The 26,655-nt window shown below is 50.1% G+C and overlaps 1 protein-coding gene across 1 annotated transcript in view; it reads right to left on the bottom strand.

The window, feature by feature from the left end:
• Positions 1–525: 525 nt before the first annotated feature.
• MROH2A (maestro heat like repeat family member 2A) overlaps positions 526–26,655 on the bottom strand; it is a 58,035-nt gene continuing 31,905 nt past the window's right edge. Inside the window, 22 exon segments of the mRNA XM_072618817.1 lie at positions 526–1,597; positions 2,532–2,597; positions 3,263–3,365; positions 5,227–5,355; positions 6,844–6,996; positions 8,459–8,641; positions 8,715–8,861; positions 9,876–9,990; positions 10,771–10,908; positions 12,338–12,531; positions 12,658–12,817; positions 14,350–14,504; positions 14,602–14,754; positions 16,568–16,683; positions 18,770–18,893; positions 20,404–20,508; positions 20,821–20,916; positions 21,783–21,821; positions 21,823–21,892; positions 24,514–24,593; positions 25,751–25,870; positions 26,059–26,211. Coding sequence (XP_072474918.1) covers positions 1,455–1,597; positions 2,532–2,597; positions 3,263–3,365; positions 5,227–5,355; positions 6,844–6,996; positions 8,459–8,641; positions 8,715–8,861; positions 9,876–9,990; positions 10,771–10,908; positions 12,338–12,531; positions 12,658–12,817; positions 14,350–14,504; positions 14,602–14,754; positions 16,568–16,683; positions 18,770–18,893; positions 20,404–20,508; positions 20,821–20,916; positions 21,783–21,821; positions 21,823–21,892; positions 24,514–24,593; positions 25,751–25,870; positions 26,059–26,211 — 2,742 coding nt within the window. The 3' untranslated portion in view covers positions 526–1,454.

Raw genomic sequence — 26,655 nt, 5'->3', positions numbered from 1 at the left:
CCCATTATGCCTTTGGATAGCTCTGATGGTCAGAAGTTTCTTCCTGAAAGCCAATCTAACTTGCTCTTTGCAAACTCCACCCTTAGCTATAAGCCCTGACTTCTGGGGCCAAGGAGAACAAAGCTGATCCCTCTTCCAGCTGATTTCACGCCTCCTCTGAGTCTTCTCCTGGAGATGCAGCTCCAGCTCCTTCAACCAAACTGGGAAATTGGAGAAATGAAGAGAAAAAAGGGTCTGGCATCCTCAAATCTGACTGTATGTTCTTGAGGAAACATTGAGCCCATTGGACTGGGAGCCAAAAGGCCGGGGCTGAAGTCCTAACTATGGCATTGTGGATGAATGATTTGGGGCAAATCAAGGCCCTCCTCTGTTAAACAGCGCCCCAGGATGCGGGGAGTGGGGAAGTTGTACGTGAGAGTATTTTGTAAAACAAGGTTTCACAAGCAGACAATTCCGTGTCATCATGATGTATAGTCATTGAAGATTAGGCTGGATGGTGTGGGGAAAGAATGAGGCCAAACAGGGTCAGGAAAAGAAACTTTATTAGAATTCACCAAGAATAAAAACAAAGCAGCTTCATGAAAAACCAACACCCAGAAAAACCCTAGAGGGGGAAACTATCAAGATTGAAACTAGACAAAACCTTATATTTCCTCCCAAGATGGAGGTTTATGGAATTCGTGCTCCAGAGGCCCTCAAGAAAAACTCAGAAAATCCCCTCCAAATGTTGGCAGCTCAGACTCAAAGAACATTGGCAGCTGTGAGCAGGGCTCTTCCCGCCCAGGACCCAAGACTCAGTTAACCACAGAACCTTGCTACAGTCATGGGTCAGCATCAGAGTTAGACCCAAGGTGTGCCGGGTGGTGAATGCTAACCATGGTCCTCTGAAGTAGAAAGCCCAAGGCCTCGCCAATCAAGGGGAACCACATCAGCCAAAGTTTCACTCTTCCTTAAAGGTCAAGACTCTGGGGAGTCCCCCTGTAGTTATTCAATTGGAAAATTAAAATCTCAGGTAGTTCAGGTCAAGAGATTTTGGATCCCAGAGGCCTCTGCTGGGACCTGAATGCTTTGAAGAGAAAGACAAGGAGAATGAGGAAAAGGGAAGAAGAAAGAGGCAGAGAAGAAAGAAGAAAGACAAATGTGTAGGAGATTTCTGGTAGGGAACATTTGGCCTTGTCCCTCCAGACACTCTCCTGTCCATGGGTGGACTTGCCACCTCTCCATCCCTGTCCATCCTTTCCAGAACTTCTACAGCTCTACTTCTCAGCTCCCCTCCAAGGGAGGGCCAAGGCCAAGGCACCTATCTGCCCTGAGCACCACTGCTCCTGCTGCTCCCTGGCTAGGGGAGGTGCGTCAAGACTTTCTTGAATGACAACAGGCTATTTCCCTGAGCCTTGGATCTATCCCATTCAGTATCGAACATTCCCAGGAGGGCAGAGGGCAAGAGCCACCAGCTAAGACTCTGAGGAGATAGAGTTCTCCACTAGGGCCACAGACATATTCCCACACTTCTCTAGCTCCCTGCTCAGAAGAGAAAGAGTTTCCTTCGCAGCACTCTGGACAATGGGCTCAGGGTCCATCTGTAGCGCTTGGAGACCTGAAAGTGAACAAGAGAAGGAAATATCTGTGAGTTGTGGGAAACTGCAGCCTGCAGCCTTTCAGCACCCGGCCCAGGTCCTGGCAAGAAGTAGGAGCTCAATGCTCAATTGCCCTTGGCTGGACACCCTCAGTTCCTGAGCAGAGAGGAGGAGGGGGAAGACAGAGAAAGAAAAGGCATTCACACGGGTTCAGGACTTGAGAGGAGATTCCTGCTTCCCCTCCTGGCCAAGGCACGCCTTCCTCTGCCCTAACTGGGCATCTTGGGCTAAAGGCTTGGTTTTCATTTTCTTTTCATCGATGGGCGGGCAGTATAGGGAAGAGAAAATAAATGTTTGTTGAGGGCAGGGAGTAAAAGAAAATAAGAAAGAAAACAAGGTCTCATGGGATGAGGAAAGACAGAAAATGGAAGAAATGCAACTTGTTCTCTTTTATCTAACAGATTATTTTTCTGGGATATCTACACTAGAGCTGCCTCTGTATCCCAGAGCAGCCCTCTTGGGGGTGTCTACACCAGAGCCTCCTCTGTTGTCCAGAGCATCAAGGACTTCACAGGGAGCTCTCTGGGCCCTTTGAGAACCTGTTGGAAAGCCACTGACAGCAGAAATCTCAGGTATCAGCAATGGCTGAAGTCTCCCTGACAGTCCTGGGGGCATGGCAGATGGGGGGGGGGGCAAGGTGAGAAGCTTTCCTAGCTTTCCAACCAGCAGGCACAGCTCTGGTGTAGAATGGACAGAGCCTTCAACAGAAGCCTTTGGCCCCCCACAGAAGTAAGTTAGAGACAGTACCTGGTTCCACCTGCCCACCCCTCGAGACCCTCCCCAGACCTCCACAGAGCTTCTTGGGATGGGCAGAGAGGTTTGTGCCTTGTCCACAGTGCTTAAGTGCCCACAAGCCCATCCCAGTGACTGGAGGTCAGAGGCCCCATGACTTACATTGACCCAGGCGCTCCAAGTCCATCTCCCCCAGGTTCTGGGGGACCACCTGCTCCAGAACATATCCTGTAGTGACAACAGAAGTTTCCTGTACTTCCTAGAGCTCTCCACTTCCTACCCTGCTCCACAGCATCACCAGCATCCCAAGGACTGGCGCTTCTATGGCAGCTTCCATGCTGAGAGATGGGTGACATTCTTATCCCCACTTTACAGATGAAGAAACTGAGGCCAAGAGGAGGAGCGTCTTGCCCATGGTATCCCCAGAGTCACACAGAAGGTCCTGGAGGCTGGTTGAGAAGCCAGGTCCTCCTGATCCCAAGCCCAGCCCTCCGCGGGCAACTGCAGGCTGAAGAACAAGTCATCTGCCAATGGCATCTGGCCAGAGCTGACATGAGTGAGGAGATTTGCTTACAATGGACTCCAGCTTTGGGGCAGTCAGAAGAGGCTTCCCACAAGATGTGAGTCCCAAGTCAGTCCTTGAGGGAAGCTAAGGGCCCTTTGAGACACAGCAGGGTCAGTGGAAGGAAAGGGGTTTAAGCATCCTCAGGCAGGACATGGGCACTCCCTAGCTGTGTGAACCTGGGCAAGTCACCTCCTTGAGCCTCAGTTTTCTCCTCTGCAAATGAGAAGCACAACAACTACTGTGTTGCCCCGAATGGAAGGGGCCTCATACGTGGTTCAATAAATGGGAGTTGTTGGGCCAACCCTATAAATGATATCCATCAGCTCACCTGTAAAGCTGCAGGCAGCTGCCCTAATCTTGGCCCACTCACTGTCATAGTAGCCAATGGCTTCTGCACAAAACGTGTCCAAGAGGGCAGGGTCTTTCCTAGCCTGGACGAAGGAAAGAACAGAGCCCAGTTGTTCGCACAGGAGAAGCTGGGATGCACCGAGGCCTGTACTTGATGACGGTCACAATCTCTCCCTGAGCCCCTCTGGTGGATGTCCAAGAAGCACTAGCCAGGCAGCCTCCAAGGCTGGGGTCTGCGCGCCTCAAAGCTCCAAAAGATTCAGCTCTCCCTTGATGGTGTCAAGGGTGTGAGTCCTACACTGCAGGTCTTTCCAGGGACTAGCAGGAAGGCTCACAACCAGAGGGGCTCCAAAGCAAGCGCTGGGGGACCGGAAAAGCCTACAAGGATCCCCTTGTAAGCTGCAGAGGGGCCACGGCCTGCACTGGCAGAGGAAGAAGCCAGGCTGACTGAACCACAAAAAAGAAACAAACTCTGCCCCCAAAGATAGTGTCGATAGGTGAGAAGGCTCGTGTCCAGTCACTTAGATTAGCTGAGCAAGGATGGAGACTCCGGGAGGCTTGGCTTGGGGAAGAGAAGGCTCAATGCCCCACAACAAACATCCACTAAGCCTCTGTGGAGTCCAGGACAGAGAAGCACCGCAGATAACAAGAAAAGGGGAGGCAGCGCCTGGCCTCAGGGAGCTTTTCTGGACAAAGTGTGTTTGACTGATGCTTCTCGCACCTGGTGCTTGAGAAGCTGTTTTTAAAAACCCAAATGTGGGCTGCATTTATTCCCACTAAATTCCATTTTTTTAGATTCTGTCTGCTCAGTTCTAGCCTGCCAAGAAAATTTTTAATTTAATTTTCTAATTAACAAAAGTCTATCTTCTTCCTCTCCCATTTACCTTGTCCCCATAACAAATATGCATGCACACAGTTATCCCTTCCACATCGTGGCAGTTAGGGTTGCAGCACCCCCATGATCTAGATAATCCATGTAAAATTTTTGCCCCTCCCTCCATAGTAGAGAAGTCTTAATTTTTTCTTTTTCCTTTATCTTATTGTAAAATTTGGTTTGATGTTATACAATACTATACGGACATTTTATGCATTTCTGAGTTTCTAAACGTTTTGTGTTGTCTGCTGGCCTTCGTGTGTCCCCTATGGCTTCCACAAAACTCCCCCAAAATCCCCAATTAATTTCTTATGCCAACCTGCAATGTCAAAAGTGTGATGGGGAAGCTGCGATGTGGAAGGGAGAGCTATAGCTCAGTAAGATAAACGCCTATATTGGGCAGCCCTAGAAAATGTCCTATTCTTAATCCTGGCCCCGTCGCCTCTTTGGGTTTTTAATTGTGCGTCTTTTTAATTGCTTTTTTGTTTGCCTTTTTATTTAGTATTTTATTTTTCCTCAGTTTTCACATTTGTTTTTAGAACTTTGAGTTTCAAATTCTCTCCCATCCTACCTTCTCACCCCACCTCCCACTGAGAAGGCAGGTAGTTTGATAGAGGTTATACATATGTAATCATGCAAAGCATATTCATAATAGTCATGTTGTTAAAGAATACGTAGACAAAAAAATTCAAGAAAAAATAAAGAAAGCTTAAAAAAGTATGTTTCAATCTTTATCCAGGCACCATCAGTTCTTTCCCTGGGCCCATCACCTCCTTGTCAGGAGTGGGATGACATGCTTCATCATTGGTCCTCTGAAATCATGGTCGATCACTGGGTTGATTAGTTTTAGGATCTTTTAGAATTTGGATTTTGTCACCAAAATCTTGAGCTCTTCTCCCAGCTTAGCATCATCTCTAAATTTTTAACCTTTCATCCAAGTTGGTAAATATGTTAAAAAGCACAGGGGCAAGCATAGATCCCTTGGACTCTCCACTAGAGACTTCCTGCCAGGCCAATCTGGAACCACTAACAGCTAACTCCTCTTTGGCCCATCTGAGAATTCCACTTACCAGGTAACTGCACATTTCCATCTGGAAGAGGTTCAGGTCAGTGCCTTGGTTAACAAACTTCTCTAAGGTGATTTGCAGTCTTCTCCAGCCCCAGAAAGGAATACACAGGCAAATGGTGGCTTCACAGGCCTGAGAGAGGGAAACATCCAATTAGCGTTGACACATTTCAGTCCTGGACCTGTTGGGTGGAGCAAGCGGAAGGTAGAGGCAAAGCTGCCCCATGGCACAATGTTTTGGGGCCCAAAGCTGTCAGACCTCAAGAAGGTATGGGGCTAGGGCTATCATTAAACTCTGCTCACCACTGCTATAGCCAGGAACAAAGGGCCTTGGTTTAAGCCAAGGAATCATGGAGACCTAGACTCCACAAGAGTTTTAACTAGGGTCTGGAAAATTAAAAACATTATCACTGAATTTCAATAGAATTGACTTCCTCAATAACACTATGTATTTCATATTACATATTTAAAAATTATACTGAGAAAGTGTCCATAGGTTCCACCACAAAAAAGGTTCCAAACATCTCCCTCATAAAGACGAGGAGAAAGGAGGATCAGAGAGGCCCAAATGAGTGGCCCAAGGACACGTTGCTGTCTTTGAGAACCATGCCCCTCCATACCAAGAGGGACCATGAGAGGAGGATTCTGGCATCCTAAAGTCATTCCAAAGAAAACTCTGACCTCATTACATGAGATCATTTCAAGCTGTGTCCTATGTTATCAAAGAAGATTGGAAGCTTCTAGGTGGTGGAATGAGAATGCAGAAGGTAGGCCAGGAACACCCCAAAGTACCGACCCTACAGCCATGGAGGATAGGAGGGGAATGTATGTGGGAGAGGTAAGGGTTTGCCACAGAGATTGCAGGGCAAAGCACCAAATTCAGAAAGATGGACAAGCCACATCCTGTGATGAAGTGACTGGTCCAGGGTCACACAGTCAGGATATGTCAGAAAAAAGGCTTGAAACCAGGGGTCTCCCTCACTCTGTCTAAGGCCGTCTCTGTAACCCCCAAGCAATACTGATTCTTATGTGGAGTTTCTTAACATGAATGTTTAAATACATTGTAAATTAATGAATAATATATTTTCCCTATAATGTAGCGATATCTAATACATTGATCATTGTGCATTACGTACATAAATGTAGTAGCAAAACAACATAATACTTTATAATGTAATACAATATACAGAAGTTGTGTTGTTTTATCTTCTTACTAACGTATGCTACAATAATATGAAATATTTATTTAATATAAACATGTTAAACTCATAAATGGAGTCTTTGGAGCATCTTGCAGCCTTAAGGAAGGAACCTCAGGGAATGTCTAGGCTAGATCCGCCTTTTACAAGTAATCAGAAGATGGTGGTCCATCCATCAATCAATCCATGGATTCTTTAAGCACCTAGTCTATGCCCAGACCATAGGCTCATGGCTCAGAGGGCCCCAAGTCCCACCTGCTCATCTCACAGATGAAGGATGCCCTCTATTCAGCTCTAAAGGCAGGGCCACTCAGTTCACGCCAGATAGACAGCACCAGACAGTGAGCCAGCACACCAAGGGGCAGACTTTCCTCTTGTGCTCTGTCCATCAGATCCCTGGAGGTGGGCGGGGAGTGGCTCACCTTAGCCACCTCTGGGCAGGGGTCCTGCAGGTGGAGAATCAGGGGGATCCAGCTTTTCTTGACCTCCATGGTGTAGAAGTCCCTCTTCTTCCCCACCCAGATGGCCAGCTTCCCAAACAAGATGACCGCGTGCAAGCGAAGCGTCTCATTCTCCTGCAGCCAAGAGAGCCGGACAAAGCCTGAGAGCCCACAAACACACTGGGACCTGATGAGGACTGGACTCGATCCAATCCAATAAGCACTTCTTTCGTAAGCAGCTCCTGGGGGCCATGCCTGAGCAAGGTGCAGGGGAGACCACGCAAAACAGAACCATCCCTGCTCTCAAGAAGGTGCCATTCTCCCACACGTGGAGAAGTGAATACAAAATGCTCCTGACCCACCTTGCTGTCCATGACTGTCCTCCATCTTTGCTATGTTCCAGACAAACTGGCCTCCTGGGCAGGAGGGCCCCAAGCTTCCCCCTCTGTGGCCCAGGCCTTGACTGAGGTTCCTCCTGACCCTTCAAGGCTCATCTCCAGGGCCCCCTCCTCCAAGCAGCCCTCCCTGATACCCCTCCTCTGGCCCCATCATATCCACGTTTTGCACTTCTCTGCATATTCCTCCCCAGGAGAGTGCGAGCTCCTTGGGTCAGGGAATGTCTTCTTTTTATCTCTTTATCACCAGCCTTGGCCATGGGGGAATTAGCCTCAGTTTTGTTGCTTGTCTGAATGAACCTTAAGCTGCTCTGTGAAACTGCAAGCCCCGTGAGAAAAGGGACAGCACCATCTTGACCCTGGGGTCTCCTCCAGCCTCAAGGGCTGGGGTTTCCTAGGCAGAGATCTACTCCTCACCCTTATCCACTCCTTATGTCATGAGTCAAGCATAGGCTACCTGCCCCCACCATCTTCAGACTCTGCCAAGCTCTTCATTGAGGTTCTCTGACCAAGGTCCAGGCTCTGAATCATGAGCCAGAAAACAGTGAGGGAGGGGGGCCTTTGGTGCCTCCAGTGATGTAGCTCCAACCTTCCATTGTGGTGCCACCGCCTTCCCTTCACACAGCCCATGCCATACCCATCCATGATGGTCAATTCAGCACCACCAAGCACACCCTACACTCCCCTGGCTCCATGCTGTCCACTATGCAGGAAATGTCCTAAATTTCTACCAGCTAATACACACACGCACACACACACACACACATACACACACACGCACACACGCGCACACACACACTCACACACACACGCACACGCACACACACACACACACACACACACACACACACAATTCTCCATGGCCCCCCTCTACTCTAGGAACTCCCTCACACACCTTTGCCCTCAACTTTGGGTGTATCTGGAGGGTGAGATGCTCACAGCCCCTTTTGATGTCTTGCCCAGGGCCTCAAAGGGACTCAGTAAATGTGTTTTTTGTGGAAAAGTTGAGTGAGTGATGTCCTACACTAGACCCCAGCCTAGGGGGAAGCTGTGTACTAGGTAGTAAATGGAGCCCACCTGTGTGACCTGGGGAAAGTTAGCTCACCACCTGGCTCCTCAGTTTCCCCATCTGTAAAATGGGGGCTGATGGGGTGGACTGGGTGCTTCCTGAGGCCCTCCCCTGCCCAGGGGCGCTGACTCACGTCATCAAAGAAGGCCCTGCACTGCATGGAGATGACCTCAAAGGAGGAGCCCAAGTCCTCCTCGGCCATGAGCCCCAGAACCTTGGTCAGCGCCACCATGGTCTCCGAGATCACCTGGGGGCTGATGGGGTCACTGAGCGAACACAAGAACTTCTTTAGGAGCAGTTTCCGGTAATGTTTCACCTGAGCAAGGAGACAGACCATGGAGCCCCAGATTGTCTAGCGTGGAGGGTCCCCAGCCACTCCCTCTTCTCACCTTGCTGGGAGCCCCGATGGCCAGGTTGCCCAGGGCCCGGATGGACAGCAGGCGCAGAGTGCTGTGCACATGGCTGGCACCTTTGGCTAACTTTGGAACTGTGGACTTCAGCATCTTCTTTCTGTAGAGAACTGGGTCACACATGAGCTAGGAAAGAGACAGGTTCAAAAAAAGGGGCCACTGCTCAGCCAGTGTCTCCCCCAGCTCTCTGGGAGGAAATGGGCGCCCATGAAGAGAGATGCCCAGGTCTGTGCACAATCCTCCTGGATACATAGATGCCCATTTTAATTGGTGCTTGTCAAGATCAGAATAAAAATACATAATTGTTTTCAAAAAAGTCGACTAAACCCCTACTGTGGGCAGCGCCTAGCCCAGAGCCTGGCACATAGGAGGTGATTGATCAATGACTGTTGATTGGTTGAGTGTCTGTGCCCACTAAGCCAAGTACAAACTAAACCTCAAGGAAGGAAATCAATTGGCCCATTTTTCTGTAACCATAGTAATCTGGCCAGGTTTCCTCTTCCCCCTCCCCCACCCTGCAAAATACCTTAAGATGGGGTCTCCAAAGTATGATTTTTTTATGTAGATCTCCCATCAGTATTCTGTCTCCCTGGGAGGAGAGGGGCAAGACAGAGGAAAGGGAGGATTTCCCTAGTAACATGTGAGCAGTTGGTGCTCCAAGGTCCTGGGTTTGGATCAGTTACCCATGCCCCAGATGGGAAGAGGGAAGGGAAGTAAGTGTTGGGCTGTTAGGGGTGGAGGAAGGTATACCTGTGTTGGACACAAGCCCCTGCCTGGCCATCAAAGAAACATCAGCCTGGGACTCACCAATGGATTAATTATGCACTCAGGGGTCAAACCCACACCCTCACAGCCCAGGGGCTGCCTAGCGCCAACACCAAGCCAGGGGCAGAATATTTTCTGCCAACCAGAAGTTGGAGACAAAGCTCAGGCCAGTGATTTGACCTGTGGGCACCTATGGGCCACTCCACTCAGCTGTCCACATCAATTCAGCACAAAGGCAGAGCCCACAAATGCGAGCCGGCAGTGCAGGGGAAGAAGAGGAGGAGGTATGAGGTCCCTGGCCTCTAGGCAGCAGGCCTGGCTCAGAAGGGTTGATGGGAACGCATGCTGGCCCACCTCCACCCCTCTGCTGCTCACTTCTATGAAGAAGGCCGTGCTGCTGAGACGCCAGGGGAGGAATTCGGAGTCCAGGCCAGGGAGGAGCAGCTGTGCAAACCTCTGACTGTAAGTGCTAATGTGCAGGATCATGGTTCTGGGGGAAGCAGAGGGGGCAGGTCAAGGAGGGCAGAGCAGCAATCTGAGGACAGGCACAACCCAGGCCATTGTCTCATTATTTCATCCCTATCAGGCCTAATCATACATCATGACACATCCAAAATAACCATCTTACTGCCTTGTTTCCCACCTCCACACCTTTGCCTCAATGAATGCCTTCACTCTTCACTTACACCTCTTGGAAGTTTCCTTCTGAGTTCAGCTCCAGCGCTACCTCCTGCAGAAAGTTTGTACTGCTGCTGCCCACCCCCAACCTCTTGGGCCATACCCACATGTGCTCATGGTACTTCCTCCAGCTAGAAGCTGTGGCAGGAACCACATCCTGTTGGCCTTTGTGTCTCCATCTCCTACAACCTTGCCTGGGAGTGCTTAATCCATAGTTGGTGACTGGCAGAATGACTGACTAACAAGTGATCTCTAGGCTAATTCTAAGTTGTTCACCTCATCCCCAGGACCTCAGAAGGCACTACCTGAGACAGTGAGCAGCAACCAGGTTCAGAGTCAGGAAGACCCAGAATCAATTCCCACTTAAGCACTGTGAGGCTCAGTTTCCTCATCGATCAATAGGGAGGCTACTCCCTATCCATCCCATTGCACAAGGGCCTTTTTAAGACAGCATGAAATCCCAGAGAGGAGAGGGTATCCCAGGATAGGATTCAGCCTTCAGACCAATGCCACCCCCAGAAGCTACGCCTCGAGGCCCTACTTGTCCTCCTCATGCTCCTCCCCATAGGGAGCAGACAATGGCCCAGGCTACCTGGCCAGGAGACACACTCCATCGATGTGAGTCCTGGGGTCCTCCAGGAGAGTCCACACCCCCTGGTCCACCAAGCTGTACATCATCTCCTCACTCCCAGCTCGGCTCAGCACACCCTGCAGTGTTTTGATGGTAAGCCTGGAAAAGAACCAGCCATCAAGTTAATGAGCATTTCTTAAGTGCAGACTAAAGGCCACTAAGTGCTGAAGATGTAGAAAGAAGTCAAAGACTGTCCGGCCCTCAGTTCACAGTCTAAGGGGAGAGAGAACTTACAAAGAAAACCAGCAATAGAACAAATGGGATGGTATTCACAGAGGGAGGAGTGGGGGAGATTTCCTGGAGAGGAGAGACTTAAAGGAAGTCAGGAGGCAGAGCTGAGGAGGGAAAGTGTCCCAGGTCTGGGTGCAGCCAGAGCCCAGAGATGGAGCATCTTGCTCATGGACAGGTGGAGGCCAGGGGCACTGGATGGAAGCGAACATGGTGGGCATGGAGGTGTAAGATGGAAAGAGAGGGGGAAATTGGCTTATGAAAGGCTCTGAATCCCCAACAAAATAGTTTGTACTTGTCCCTGGAGGCAGCAGAGAGCCCCTGGGATTTATTGCGCTGGGGCTGTCCCAGTTGGTACTAGAATTAGGACCACAGAATACTAGAGGGGAAGGAACCTGAGAGGTCACATGGTCCAGCCTGTCACTCAGTGCAGCAATGCCTGCTGCAGCTGCTCAACCAGCTTTTTCCGGAATACATCCAGTGACAGGGAGCTCACTACTTTTCAAGGTACATGGTGCATTGGGGAACATCTCCCATGGTTGAAAAATAAAGGCTTCCTTACATTGAACCATAATCTGATCCCCACTGGTCCCTGTTCCCTGTTCTGTCCTCTGGTGCTGCGCAGGGGGAAGCACACAATGGGATTGGGAATCAAAAGACTTCTGCCATTTGTGTGCCTCAATTTCCCTATATGTAAAAGGAAGGGGACTGGATTCAATGGCCTCTAAGCTTCCTTCCAGCTATGAATCTGACTTAGGGACATCACCAAACCCCCTGAGCCTTCATAAAGGCTCTGTAAAATGGGGAAAATGCTACCTGGGCTCCCTACCTCTCCCAGTGGTCCCCATAGGACAGCCCTTCAGACCCGCGAAGGCATGTCCCTTCTAAGTCTGTCCAAATGGGGGAGGTGATGAGTCTCCCATCCCCCCAGGTCTGTTTGCCTTTTCTTCTGCCACAGCTCTTGAATCCATCCCCTTCTCTCTACTCGCATGTCTACCATCCTCAGTGACTGCAGAAATCTCCTGACTTGTCTCCCTGCCTCCAGCCTCTGCCCGTACCAAATTCCTCCTTCGTGGCCTCCGCGCCCGGCAGATAGTAAGTGCTTTTTAGAAACGCTTATTGATTGACTGATAAATGGCAGAAAGGCTTTAGTTCTTGACCTACACCAAGAGAACGAGGGTCCAGCTCTTGGAGAAGGGAAACTACCGGGGCCAAGAGTCGCCTCGCTAAACAGAGCTGGTGGTCATCACCCGCTCGCCGCACGCTGGCCTCACCCCGCAGCCTCAGCCAGCCGCAGTACCTGCGGGGAGTGATTTTGTTCTGCAGGTTTCCAGTCCGGATGACTCCCCAGGTGTCTGGGGTCAGCGAGGTCTGCCAGGGCCCAGAGCTACTGCTCAGCTCCTGGAGGACCGTGCAGGACAGCTCCGGAAAGATGTCCTGAAGCTTCTCCCCGCTGTCCAGCGCCATGGTGATCTTGTGGAGAGCACACACCGCCTGAGGAAGGAACGTGCCCCCACGTCCGGGTCACACTGCGTCCTCACCACAGCTGAGCAACTCCCAGTCCCCCCCACCCCAGATGAGCAGCTCCCAGCCCTCCACACCAACCCCACGGTCCCTCACAGTAATGGGGTCCACAGCAGCCAGGCGCCAGATGTCCTTTTTGGAGGTCGGGTTGCTCCTGGGAGCTTTCTTTGCCTGGATTCTGGCCATCAGGGCCTGGAGGATGTTCCTAGCAAAGGCAGAATCTTCCGCCAGTGCTTCCCACAACTCAGTGATGTTTCTGTAATGGAAACACCAGTGGCTCCCCATCACTCACCAGATAAATTCTGCCTGGCATTCAAGACCTTCCACCAACTAACACTGCCCCACTCCACCAGCTTGATCCCATATAACTCCCCTTGACTCATTCTCCAGTCCAGTCAAACTGGACCCCACCAACACACACATTGTATATTCTCGTCTAGGTAGGGCCACAGCACAGACAGAGAGCACTGGGCCTAGAGAAGGGAAGACCTGAGTTCAAATTCAGCCTCAGACACTTACCAGCTGTATGAATCTGGGCCAGTCTCTTTAACCTGTCTGACTGAATTTCCTCAACTGTAAAATGGGGATAGCCATAGCACCCCTACCTCTCAGGGTGGTTGTGAGGATCAAATGAGAAACTACATCAGCACATAGTAGGCTGTTAATAAATGCTTGTTCCCCTCTTCCCCATCTCTATGCCTTCCCTCATCCCACACCTTGTACCTGGCCTGACAGGTTTCTGCCCATCCTCTACAGTCCAGCTCAGATCGTGCCTCCTCCATGAAACCCTCCCTGATCCCCCTGAAAACTCTCCTGCACCTTTTCTTCACCCTTCTCTAAGGCACCCATTAAGTGATTCTTTGTGTGACAGTTCTCTGTGTGTCTCACCCTCCCCACTCTCAGATTCCAAGTGGTCAGGAGCCACATCTTAACTAAACTGGGCATCCATCTCCTCCGGTGCCTAGCAGAACACTCTGCACACAGCAGGTCTTCAATACATGCCAGATTAGATCAAATTAAATGGCACAAAATAACCGACCTGTGTTGGGGTGGGACCTTCCCAGGGGCAGGGACGTCCTGTGCCTGACCCCCAATCCAGGGCCAGACTCAGCATTCTAAATTTTCCCTTTGAAATCTCAGCTCTGTGATTTAGTGGAGCCCTGTTCTGCTTCTTATTCCCAGCGTGACTTTGGGTAAGTCATTCCAACCCCATGGCCTCCTTCCTCCTGTCTACAGGGATGGCCACTAAGAAACTTTATAACTAAATCTGTGGATGGTCTTATATATGGCATGCATGCAAGCCAGATAGGAAGACCAGACAAAGAATCCTGAGAGGACTTGGAAGGACTAAATGTTGGGGGGGGGGGGGGAAGCATGCTTTGGGTTTGGGTTTTCTGCACTGCACCTCTGGTTTTACTGAAATAGGCAACTCCATCTACCCGGAGCAGTTTAGCACTTTCTCTGAGACTGAGTTTTAGAGAGTCCCTTAGGCACAGAGTGGCTCACTGACTCGCCCAGGGTTACACAGTCAGGATGTGTCAGAAACAAGACTCAACCCAGGTCTTCCTGACTTTACATCTGGCCCTCCATCCAACATACCACCCTGCTCGTAAGATGTGACATCAGTTTACATAAGAGGAATGAGTTGCTCAGTCTGGTCATGTATATTGAAGCTCAAGGCTGTTTCTAATAAAAATGTTTGATTACAAGGGGGGAGAGGACAAAAAGAGCGTGCCATTACCCAGATTCAGTACTAAGACATGGATCTCCCACCCAACGTCCACCCACCTGTCCAGGGGTAGTGGCTGCCTCAAGAGGGAAGTAATGACTGTCTCCTGGTAGGAGTGAGCCAGCAAGAGGACAGCTTCCACTAATGGACGCCGCACATCTGGATGAAGCACAGAGGGTAGGTGTGCCAAGATGGTGCTCAAGATGTCTGGAACCTGTGAAAGATGGTGGGCAAGGCTGGTGCTCCAGGAGAGCCTTCGGCACTGGCTTCTCAACTGGGCAGGCTGCCCCCAGACCCCCCTCCAACTCTACCTTGTCTTCCAGCTCATGGCCCCGAAGCCTCAAGATGGTATTGAGCCAAGTGACTGCGGCCTTGTCGTGGGTGAGGTTGGTGGCCCCCAGGCTCTCGCAGGTGCTCTGGAGAAGGATGACCAGCTCTTCCCATCGAACTTCTTTGCTAGTTACCTGTGAGCAAACCAAGCCCCAGCCAGACCAATGGAGACACAGAGCAGAGGCCACCAGGGACCTCCTCAGCCTCTGCAGGAGCAGAGGTTCTTTACCAGGGTGGCCCAGTTGGCTTTTGAATGTCTTTCATTATCTTTGTTCTCCTTTGTGGCCCTATGTACTTAATTTAAGAATTTAAGCACCTTCTTCTGAGAAGTTAACCCATAGACTCTACCCACTTATCAATGGGGGATGAGATACAGGAAAGGTCAAGAACCCCGGGTCTAGAGAGTCATGGTTCTTCTGGAGGGGCCCACTCTCCCCAGACTCACAGAGAAAGGTCAGAATTTTGGAGCTGCAAGGAACCTCAGAAGCCACCCAGAATCCTCAGTGACGGCACAGTCCCAGTGAACAGAAACCAGCTCATCTCATGTTGGGACAGAGCTCATTGGGAAATCTTCCCCAGAATCAAGCCTAAATTGACCTCTTAACAACTGTTACCATAGCTCTTAGGCCTGCCTGCCATGTCACAGCCCTCCTCATACTTGGAGACAAATAGCTCATGCAGCTCCCCCTGTCCCCACCCCATCCCCTACTCCTGAGCCTTTTCAGGCTTAACACCCCTGGGCGTTGCCCTTGGCCTTTTATCACCTCAGTGGCCCTCCTAGGTACATCCTCCAGTTTTCCCAGTGTACTTCCTAAAATATGGCACCCAGAACTCAATGCGTGACCAAGGAAGGGGCCCATAGGACTGCCAGCTCCCTGGGTCTAGACACTAGCCACTGCCAGTGACTTAATTGGCCCTCTCAGCTAACATACCCCGTGGCTGACTCCTATGGAGCCCACCCACCCCTCTCTTTCCTTCTGTCCCCTCTAGGTCTCTGCTGCCCAACCTACAAACCTCCCAAACACACAAGAAAACAGGCTGAGAACAGAGAGCAACCCCAGGGCTATGGCACCAGGGGAGGAACCTCGGGCAATGCCCTTTAGTCCCTCAGCTAAGAGGACCCTGAGCTCCCCAGAGAAAAGTTGAGAAATGGCCCCTGAGGCTGAAGGTTATTATGCAGGCTGGGAAAATGGGAGTTATGGGAGGGGGTCTTAAAGACAATGGAGAGAGAAGGCAAGGGAAGGCCCCCCTAACCCTGGTCTGTCCTGGAAGCTCTGTGGCTGAGCAGAGAGAGCACTGGGTCTGCAGTCAGAAAGACCTGAGTGCAAACCCTGCCTCAGACACTTGCTAGATGTGTGACCCTTGGAAAAGTCACTCCACCTCCATCTGCCCCAGTTTCTTCATATGTGAAATAGAGATGATAGAGCATCAACCTTTTAGAGTTGCTGTGAGGAAAAATGAGTTAAAACATGGAAAGTGTTTTTACAAACCTTAAAGTGGTATACAAGCTCTAACTCGTAACAGTACAACTAGTGGTAGTAGTAGTAGTGGTGGTGGCAACAATAGTAGTAATAATAGTACCAGTAGTAGTAGCAACAGCAAAGTAATAGTAGTAGTACTAATAGAGTGAGAGCAGTGATAGTAGTAATAGTGTAGTAGTGGTGGTAGTGGTGGGGGTGGGGGTGGGGGTGGGGGTGGTGGTAGTAATAGTGTGCTAGCGATGGTGCTAAAAGTAGTGGTGGTAGTAGTGATAGTGGTGGTAGTGCCAGCAGCACCATTGGGAAGACCTTGGAGCCCCCACGACCTCTGCCTGTCAGCACACAGGGTTACCCGTGGAGCACCAAGTGCCCAGAAGAAGGCAGAGTGGCAGTCAGAGTGGGAGGCCCAGCCCTGGTTCCCACCTGGGCCCAGATACCCAACAGAACTCAGGCCACCAGCTTTAGTCACCTTGGCGATTTTAGAGGACAGGAAGTAAATCTTCTCCATGTCAGTCATCTTCAGCTCATCTTTGATGTCCATCAGCAGCTTCTCTGTCACTGTGTCCTGTATGGACCAGGGCCGGGCTGCAATTCAAAAGGATAATTAAAACACGCCACAAGGCAAGATCTGCTCCCCAGTGCTCCCCACAAAACAGGGCAGAAAACTGTGTCCCAGACATCTGCATATAGCCCTCAGCAATAGCCCTCAGCAGCTTTCCAGGGCTCTGCACAGCAGCATCTGAGTTTGGGGACTTCCCCCTCCTGGAATCCCAGGCCCTATGAGAGACTCGATTCATGATGTTCCTGCCCCCCTTAGTGGTCCATGGGCCTCCTCAAACTATTAGTATATACTTACCTGCTGTATCCTCCACCCGCCATCTGAAATATAAACTTGTGGAGGTCAGGGACAAATTCCTATTTTCTTCTTTCTACTCCCAGGGCCTAATGCAGTGCTAGGCACATAGTAGGTGTTTAAAAAATGTCTGACTGATTGGCTGGCTTGGATTGAGACAACAATAACTGGTATAATAAACTGGAAAAAGAGGAGAGTTTGAAGGAACACAGAGAGGTTAATCTTCCCCCTCCTAACAGCCTAGGCTGACCACCACTGCCCTTGGTGAGATATCCCACCTCTGAACTCCAAGATTTTGTATTGTCTTTGCAAAGTCCATTAGAAGCAGTTTGGAAGAAACTAAGTATTGACCAACATCTCACACACACTGTCCACCAAGAGAAGGTCAAAATGGGTACATGGCTTAGACACAAAGGGTCATATCAGAAGCAGATTAGGGAATCATGGACTATTCCACCTGTCAGATCTATGAACAAAGGAAGAATGTATGACCGCACAAGAGAGAGAACATTACAGGATATAAAATGGATAATTCTGATTGCATTAAATTAAAAGGGGTTTTCACAAACAAAATCAATGCAACCAAGATATGGCCATTTTCTCTGATAAAGTCCTCATCTCTCAAATATAAAGAGAATCAAGTCACATTTATAAGAACACAAGTCATTCTCCAAATTATAAATGTTCAAAGGATATGAACAGTCAGTTTTCAGAAGAATTCAAAGCTATCCATAGTCATATGAAAAAAATGCTCTAAATCACTATTGGTTAGAAAAATGTACATTAAAACAACTCCACTGTACCACTTTAAACCTATTAGATTGGCTAATATGACAAAAAAGGAAAATGATAAATGATGGGAGGGACGTGGGAAAATTGAGACACTGCTAGATTGTCTGTGGAGTTGTAATCTGATCCAACTATTCTGGAGAATAATTTGGAACTTTGCTCAAAGGGCCATAAAACTATGTATACTGGTAGACCCAGCAATACCACTATTGGTTCTGTATCCCAAAGAAATTTAAAAACAAAAAAACAAAAAAGAGAAAGACCTAAGTGTACAGAAATCTTTTTATTTGCTCTTTCAGTGGTGGCAAAGAACTGAAAATTATGGGGAAGCCCATCAGTTGGAGAATGGCTGAACAAGCTGTGGTACATGGTTTTGATGGAATATTACTTTGTCATAAGAAATGACAAACAGGATACTCTTAGTAAAACCTAGGAAAACGTATCTGAACGGATGCAAAGTGAAATGACCAGAACTGGAAGAACGCTGTACACAGTAATAGCAATGTTGTACAACGACCAGCTGTGGATGACTTAGCTCTTCTCAGCAATGCAATGATCTAAGACAATTCCAAAAGCCTCAGGATGAAAAATGCCATCTACCTCCAGAGAAAGGACTGACGGAGGCTGAACATAAATCGCAACAGACGATTTTTCACTTGTTTCTTTTTAGTGTTTTTGATCTGTTTTCATTCACAACGTGACTGATAAAGAAATCTTTTTTGCAGGATTGAACATGTATAAACTGGATCAAATTGCTTGCCTTCTCAAGAGCAGAGGAAGGAGGGAGAGAATTTGGAACGCAAAATTTTTTTTAAATTAATGTTTAAAAAATTACATGTAATAGAGGGGAAAAAATGAGTGAAAAAAATAACCAAGTCCGTTAGTTTTGTATGTGCATTTGCTTTATCTCCTCAGGAAGAGTGTAAGCTCCCTCAGGGTAGGGCCAACATCCAAAAACCCGTTGAATTTCCATTCACCACCACCCCAGCCTGAGCAGAGGAGAAGACCACAGATTGCTTGTCTTCTTACCCTGAAGGTCTAGAAGGCAGCAGATGACATCAATGGTGGACTGGCGGGTCTTCACTTGAGAGTCACAGGTGTGTGGAGCCACGAGTCCAATCAGAGTGCCAAACTGGCCAGATTTCAGGGGTATCTGTTTTTTAAGCAAGGGCAAACAGCTGGACTGATTAGAAGCTGCCTGTCTGTCTGTCTGTCTGTATCTCTATGTCTCTCTGTGTCTCTACCTCTCTGTCTCTGCCTCTCTGTGTGTGTCTCTCTCTGCCCCCCCCCCCCATTATACTCACACCAGGCTTAAACCCAAAGAGGATTCAGTTTGGTGCTGGAAAACTAATTAGGAAGCATTTGTTCCTCTCAGTAGGAAGGGGAGAACTGGGGGTGTGGAGTGTAGCAAACACCATTAAGCTGCATCAGTTGTTGTCCGTTGGCTTTGTCCAAGATTTCTGGGTTTTGTTACAAGGCAAGGTTCTGCTGTGGGTGAGGGGAAAGGGAGTTATGATAGCAGCATAACAATACAAGGCAATAAAAAAATGATTTTTAATAGATCCAACCTGCCATTTCACTAGCCTGGAGGACTTCCAATGAAGAAACTCCCTCTACCAATTCAGAGCTGTTACTAATCGTCTTAATGCCTGCCTGGGAACTGAGGGTGCTTTGTAGCATAGTGTTTGCTGGTTTCAACAATAAGTAAAAGTTCACAATGAAAATTTAACAGTCAGCTGTCCAGATCTGTTTAGCGCTGGCTCCAGCAAACCCTGGAACCCAAGTCTTCTGCACTCCAGGGCCAGCTACACTACACTACATCTACTACTCCATGCTGACACTCAAAAGAAAAAAAACTATTTTTAAAAAGCTTGTCTCCCTAAACGACCTTGGGCTGAGAAGCATGGACCTAGAAGGAAGTCAGGAAGACCTGAGTTAGAATCCTGCTGTAGACTTACTATGTGACCTAGAGTATAATATTATCCCTACCTCCCAGGGTTGTGTGAGAAGCCTCTGTGCACCCGTCAATGTGTAGAGTTTGGCAAACCCCTGAAACCAAGCCGTATAAGCGTGAACTACCCCAAAGCCTGGAGACTAAGGGGTGCCTGCCTTCCCAGCAATGGCGAACCTGCGTCATGTAGGGGTCATGCAGTAGTATTGTACCACAAAGAGTGATGGAAAGGGACAGCTCCAGAGGAGAGGGGGTCACATGGGAGCTGTTACACAGTAGGGCGAGGGGAAGGGAAATGACAAGGTCTTCAATGGAGGCAGCGCACGCTCCCTACCCACCATGGGAAGATGAGGGACTGGGGTTGCATCCGCAGGCAGACACAGCCTGACGGGGCTGGGGAGGGAAGTTTTTGTTATCAAGGTTCGATTTGTATTTGTTGCTCAATGGGAAGGAGGTGTGAGTGAGGGGGGGCCAGGGGAGAGAGAGGGAAAAGAAATGTTTGTTAATTGGGGAAATGGTTTTTTAATTCTTCTTTAAAATAAGTACAATAAGTGTGAGCTCGGGTGGCGGCCCAGCTGCTTGCTGCGGGCCTTCAATGAGACAAGCTCTAACCTGGAGGCTCATCCTGGCACTGCACCTCACTGAGGCCCAGGAGGGCCACTTCTTCAGACTTGAAGGGCTGAGGCCCCGCTATGGTATCTTCTGTACTCACAAGGATGGTGACGCCCTCCCTGTACACCTGCAGAAGGTGAAGGCTCAGCATGACCGCTCTCTCTCGCTCCCAGTCCTTCTCCGAATGTAACCACTTCTCAAGGAGCTGGCAGAGGGAAGGAGGTGGAAACACAAGGGAGAAGCACTGAGCCTAGAAAACTCTGGGGCTTCCCTAGTCTTCCCAGGGGATGGGCTCCTCCAAACCCGGGACAATCTACCCTACCCTTAGCCACGAAGTGGCTGAGGGCCAGCTCCACCAGTGCTCGAGCATTCCAGGAACCATGGAAGCCCAGCCAGAAGGACCAAGGACTTTGTAGGCCTTTGCCCCAAGTCAAGATGCCCCACTCATGGCCACCGCGGAGGGTGGTTTCTTGGGTAAATCAGGAGAGGGGCTCTGGGGTCTCTCCAAGACACTCACATGGAATGTCTCCTGGAGGCCCTTCGGGTCCATCTCTCTTTCCAGAAGGCTTTGCATCAGCCTCATCAAGGCACTCATGGAGTTCTCGTACAATGTCTGAGAATAAGGGAAGTGCATGGGGGTCATGACATCCATCAGAAGATTTGACCTTAGGGTCCCCTGGTCTGCCTGACCCAAAGGAGAAGAATAGCAGAGATACTGGGAGAGAGGCTGTGCCCAAGGCTCCCTGGGGAAGTCATTGAAATGCTTGGAGCCTCAGTTTCTTCCTCTGTAAAATGAAGGGGTGAGAGGACATAATGTTCAGGCCCCTTCCAACTCTCAGGCTATGACCACGTGAATTGAGGCCAGTTGTAGCTGGTGAAGCCTGAGAATTGGCTAGATTATTGTTAGTATGATTGGCCATAGGAGCAGACCCAGGGGGGTCCAGAGGAGAGGTTGGAAGGAGACCTGAACCAGTTTCACCTTCACTCCCATGACCAGGGAGGCAGAGGGAGGTGGTCAGCAGCCCCTCCTCTCCAAGCTGCCTGTGGAAAGTTCCCAGAAAAGCACCTCTGATCTGGTATACCCTGGACCTGCTCTTGTCCTTTGACTCTAAGAGAGGGGTGTGGGCTCTCTCCGTGGCAGGTCAGGGCACCTTGGGGCACCCATTCTCTCTGTGGCTTTCCCTATATGTCTCCCTTGAGCTGTGAGTTTCTGCAGGAAGGTTTGGTCATTGCTATAAATGGCCACAAATTGGTCATGGGCACATAGTGTCCCAAAGGGTTGGTCACAAGGTCAGCAATGGCTACCACCTGGGTGATACCCCCTTAGCCCTCCCCCATGGTCTCAATTGTGCCTGAGGGCCTGACTTAGGCCAGCCTCAGGCAGCTTAACAGTCTTAAGTGGGGATGTCAGATTCAGGACCCAGATCAGCACAAATCTCCACCACTGAACTGATGAGGAGGCCTGAGAAAAGAACTCACCTTGACCTGTTCACTGTCCTCTCCAGGAGGAGGAAGGGGGGAATACACACTGGATGCTCCTGTCCATCAACTCATGGTTTTCCTCAAGGGTGAAAGGAGGATTCAGTTTGCTGGGGAAAGCAAGGAGCAGTGAGTAGCTTGATGCTGGCCCAGCAGAAGGCCTGCCCCTGGCTAGGGTCGCATTGTCCAAAGGCAGACTGAAGGAAGACATAACAGTCAGCTTCCAATCTCAGGGTAGGCGCACCCTCAATTCAGCATAATTCAGCACCTACTGTGTGCAAGACAACATGCTGGGTGAGTTCCCTGAGAGCAGGGCCCAGGCTTTGTCTTTCTTTGCATACCCAGTACTTGGCACATAGCTTCACATAGCTTCACAAATGTATCAATTGTCTGACTGCCTGACTACACAGACAGGAATGAAATTGTCCTTGTCCTTAAGGACCTGACATTCTACAGAAGGTTAGAGCCAGAAGGAAATGGAGGGCTTAATCCAGTCCCTTGTTTTATAGCTGAGGAACATGAGAACAAGAGGCCATGGTGGGTCCCCCAGCTAGAACCCCGATCCACAGTCAGAGAGGAGAAGCACAACCTGACCTAGAACCTGGAATAGCACAGCCTGGCCTAGAACTCAGATCCATAGCTCCTGGTGCCGTGGATCCTGCCTCAGACACATCCCAGATGCTCAGCTCTAGGAAAATCACTCAAGCTCTGCATGCTTCAGTTTCCTCACTTGCAAAATGAGGAGGTTGGACTTTTTAGCCTTTGCAACCCTTTCTATCAATCTATGAACCTATGTCTCTGACTTCCCATTCAGGGCATTTTCCATTCTTCCTAGCCAGCTTCCCCTGAATCCCAGCATCCTCTTGGCCTTTCCTTAAGGGCTTTCGGAGAGGGAGAGAGGAAGAGAGAGAGAGAGAGAGAGAGAGAGAGAGAGAGAGAGAGATGAGGGGGTGGAGATAGACAGAGACAGATGATGTACAGACAGGCAGACAGACAGACAGACAGATAGATAAAAGAGTGAGTGAATGCATGAACATTTACCAGGGACTTGCCCTATGATAGGCCTTTTACTAAGAGCTATGGTTACAAACAGAAGTAAACCAGATAGTCCTTACCCTGAAGGAAAACACCAGAGGAAGAAATCATGTATGAGGGAGATAATGGGGGAAGCCCTCCATGGATAGGGGGGAGGGAGAGGCTGCTATGGAGGATGTGAAGACCAGGCAGTGAGTTGAGGATGAAGTGAGGATGTCTGGGACCTCCCATGAGCAGGCCCTAAGGCATACTGCTCCTGCTTTCTCCACAGTAATGATGCCTCAGGCAGGCAGCTGGCTAAAGCCCACAGTGATACAAGCACCGACCCCCTTCATCTCCTCCACATCTTCCATCACTGACTGTGCTTTACCCAACTGGGTTAGCAGGCCTTAGCTCCTTTGCATGGCTGCCTTAAACCAAAAAGAGTTGAGCTTTCTCCAGCCACCTCCGAAGAACTTGGAGGGAGGAAGGTAGGTCAGCTGTTAGGTTACCTCTCCCCCACCAGGCCTCTGAGATGCTCAGAGTGTCTCATGTAAAGTCTCTCTGTGCATCTCCCCAGCAGAGGAGGAAGTACCACCTTTTCTTCACAGAAGACATGGCTATCTGCCACGGGGCCCCCAGAGCGCCCTGCCTTAGCAGCAGAACTCAGGCCCCAGCTTGGCTCTGGAACTTCCCATGATGCCTCCCAGAGCCACCCCACTCACCATGGTGCACAGTAATGTCTAAGACACACACACACTCACACACACACACACACACACACACACACACACATCTTTGCACTTGGTGGGACAGGTTGCGTGCCTACCCATTAAGTGCATGACGTAGGGAGCCCTATTTGTTCATTACAAGAAATTATGGTGGTTTCCAGGGAATCAATTTGCCTGTTATGGTGGCAGCATCTGCGTCATCCTTGTGTTTTGTAAGCCCCTGGACTAGTCCAGGCATGTCCTGGGCAAGCCCATGAGAGCCAAGGCATGCCACAGGAATCGGGCACATGGACCCTTCTCAAAATACTTCTCTGGGACAAAGGCCAGTTGGGTTATGGGGACTCCAAGGATTCAGAGCAAGAAGAGACCTTCATCACTGTCCAATCCAACCTCCCCATTTCATGGATGATGAAAAGTGAAGCTCAAGAGAGAAGGGGCTTGCACCAGGTTCCAAAGGGAACAAGGGTTAAAGGAAGGAAGACAGCTATGCCTCCCAGTCCTTATGTGCTAGCAGGAGGACCTCAGAGGTCACCCGATGAAGTTCTTGCCTTTCATCAGCGTGAGCCAAGAGGCTCAGAGAGGAGCTGCAACGGCTCCCATATGGGGCTTGAGCAGCCTCTCCGTGGGCACCTGCCTCATCTACCAGAGAGGCCCCTTGGCAGCGCCATGTCTGCTTCTGGCCCTGTAAAGATGGTGGCTGGCCTCCTACCCCCAGGAAGCCAAGCCTCCTGCCTGGTTTACTTCAGCTGTCACTTTGATCATAAGAACCTCTCATTTCCATCCTCCCTCTACTCTCAGCCATTTCCCTGAGGGGATCAATCTCCCAATCATGCCTTCTTGGATTTCTGTCCCTAGGATGGGAAGTATGGCCCAGCCTTGAAAAGACAAAGGGCATTCTGATGACAATATGGCTTCCGAGGGCTGATCTCTGAGGTGGGGCTGCACCTGCCTCTCATCCAGGGCCCTGGAGCACGGATCCAGCCTACCTGAGGTGCCAGAGAGCAGTCATCGTCAGGCAGCGCACAGGAGACACCAGAGAGTCCAGAGGCTCCATCTTGAGGATCACCTGCCCAGTACAAACCAGGAAGCAATAAGAATGGCAGTGGTCATAATCATGGTCACAGGTGCAGAAGCCCTTTAATGAAGATTTTCAAACGCTTTTACACACGAAGTTTACATATGTCGTCTCTCTGGAGTCTTACAAAAATCCCGTAAGGTAAATGCTGCTGTCATCCCCATTTTACAAACATGGACACTGGGGCTCAGGGAGACCACAGCCACACAACTAACCAACAAGTATTTATTTGGCGTCTCTTATGTGCTAGTCTCTTGTCTCAGGGCTGGGGACACACATACAAACAATGAAACCATCCCTAGTCAAAATGAGCATCAGAGGAGAGATTTCTCTTCTGATGCCAAGTCCATAGTGCTAACCATTATGAAACACTGTCTCTCCAAATTAATGGAAAATCTGCCTGGTTCCTTAGCATGGAAGTTAGGCCACCCCTTTTCCTTTGAGCAGCATGGCCCTCCAGACTGTGCAATAGTGCTGCCCCAAACCAGGCCAGGCCCCAGAAAGAAGCTGCCCCAAGGCCTCCTGCTCATGCTTCTCAGCACCCCTAACCCAGGGGCTGCGGGATCCAGGACTCTGTGTGGCTGGCTGTAGAGGACAAGGGTTTTCCAAATGCACACAAGAAAATACCTCATGTTACAAAGGAAACAACTCTATTGAAACACAACTACTGCAACATTTTAAATAAGGTCACAGACTCCATGTTAAGACTGCAGTCTAGAAACAGCCCCCCCCCCCAACAAGGCTGATGAGGAAGAAAAAGGGTTGGGAGCAAGGTCTTTACCCCTCCCGGTCCTGTTCTCTGACCCTCTTCTGTTGTCTGCTCTCTCTGTGTGTCTGTCTGTCTTGTCTCTGTTGCCACACACATTCACACACACTCACACATATACTCACACATGCTCACATAGACAACACACACACACACACCTCTACCACTCCTGGGGCCTCAGTATAGCTCTCACTAGAGGGAGCCCAGGACCCTGATTCCCACTCTCGAAGGGGCCCTGAGTGGAATCCAGAAGCTCCAGAGATGGAATCCTCCCTGCTCACTGAAGGCAGGCCGCAGTCAGGCTGTCAAATCATCAGGCCCAGGCAACCCCAGGAACACCCCTCAGCCCCTCCAAGTTGGGCAGATCCCGCTCTCAGCTCACCATGAGGTTAGCCATGAGCTCTGGTTTGTAGGTATAGTCAAAGTCCACCTTGCCCAAGGCCTGGATGGCCAGACAGATCTGATTGATGCTCTGGACAAAGGCTAGCTTCAGAGACACATCCTGTGACCACACAGAAGGGGCAGGAGTCGCAGCCCAATAGGAGAAAGGAGACTGTCAGAATGGAAGAATTGTAGCCCCCCGCCCCAGGGCCCTGCCTTCTCTTCACAGGGCACCTAGGAAGCAGGGAAACCCCCACTGGCCAGAGGACACCCAAGCCAGACCCAGGGCCCAAAGTCCTCCAGGGTCACCTGGCAGCTGGTAGCATAGTGATGCAGGATCTTCTTGGTGATGTCCTTCTCCACGCAGGACAGGAGCATCCGTGGGTGGCAGTGGGCCGCCACGCTGCTGTACATCACCATGAGGGCACTCTTCACCACTTCCCTCCTCCAGGGATGGTCACTCTGAAAGGGGAGCAAAGGACTTCTGGCAGTCCCAGCCTCCTAGCAAGAAGGTCCGAGAGCTCAAGGACCTCAAATCCAGTCCCTTTACAGGTAGGGAAACCAAGGCCCCAAATCCCCAGGATCCACAGCTGTCCATCTTCCCTTCCCTTCCTCCCTGTCCCCACCCCTGCCCTGGAATGCTCTCTGAGACCCTCAGCATCCCAGGCGCTCTTCAGGCTTAGCTCACGGGTATAGGAGACTCTGAACCACCTTCCCACCCCCAGGCCCTGGTCATTGGTGCCTTAGCCCCTCCCCCATCCTCAGTAGAGAATTTGCATTTTCGATTCATGTGCCTGAGGAGCCATGGAGCTCAGCAGCTAGAGCCCAGGTTGGAGCTGGAGGACCTGGGTTCAGGTCCCACTTTTTTATGTATTGCTTATGAGACAGTAAGAGAGTCAGTAGGGA

This window comes from Notamacropus eugenii, chromosome 6 (genome assembly GCF_028372415.1).
Source record: "Notamacropus eugenii isolate mMacEug1 chromosome 6, mMacEug1.pri_v2, whole genome shotgun sequence".
Classification (NCBI taxonomy): Eukaryota; Metazoa; Chordata; class Mammalia; order Diprotodontia; family Macropodidae; genus Notamacropus; species Notamacropus eugenii.
Note: the sequence above shows the minus strand (reverse complement) of the source record. Positions and strands in the feature narration are given on the sequence as shown.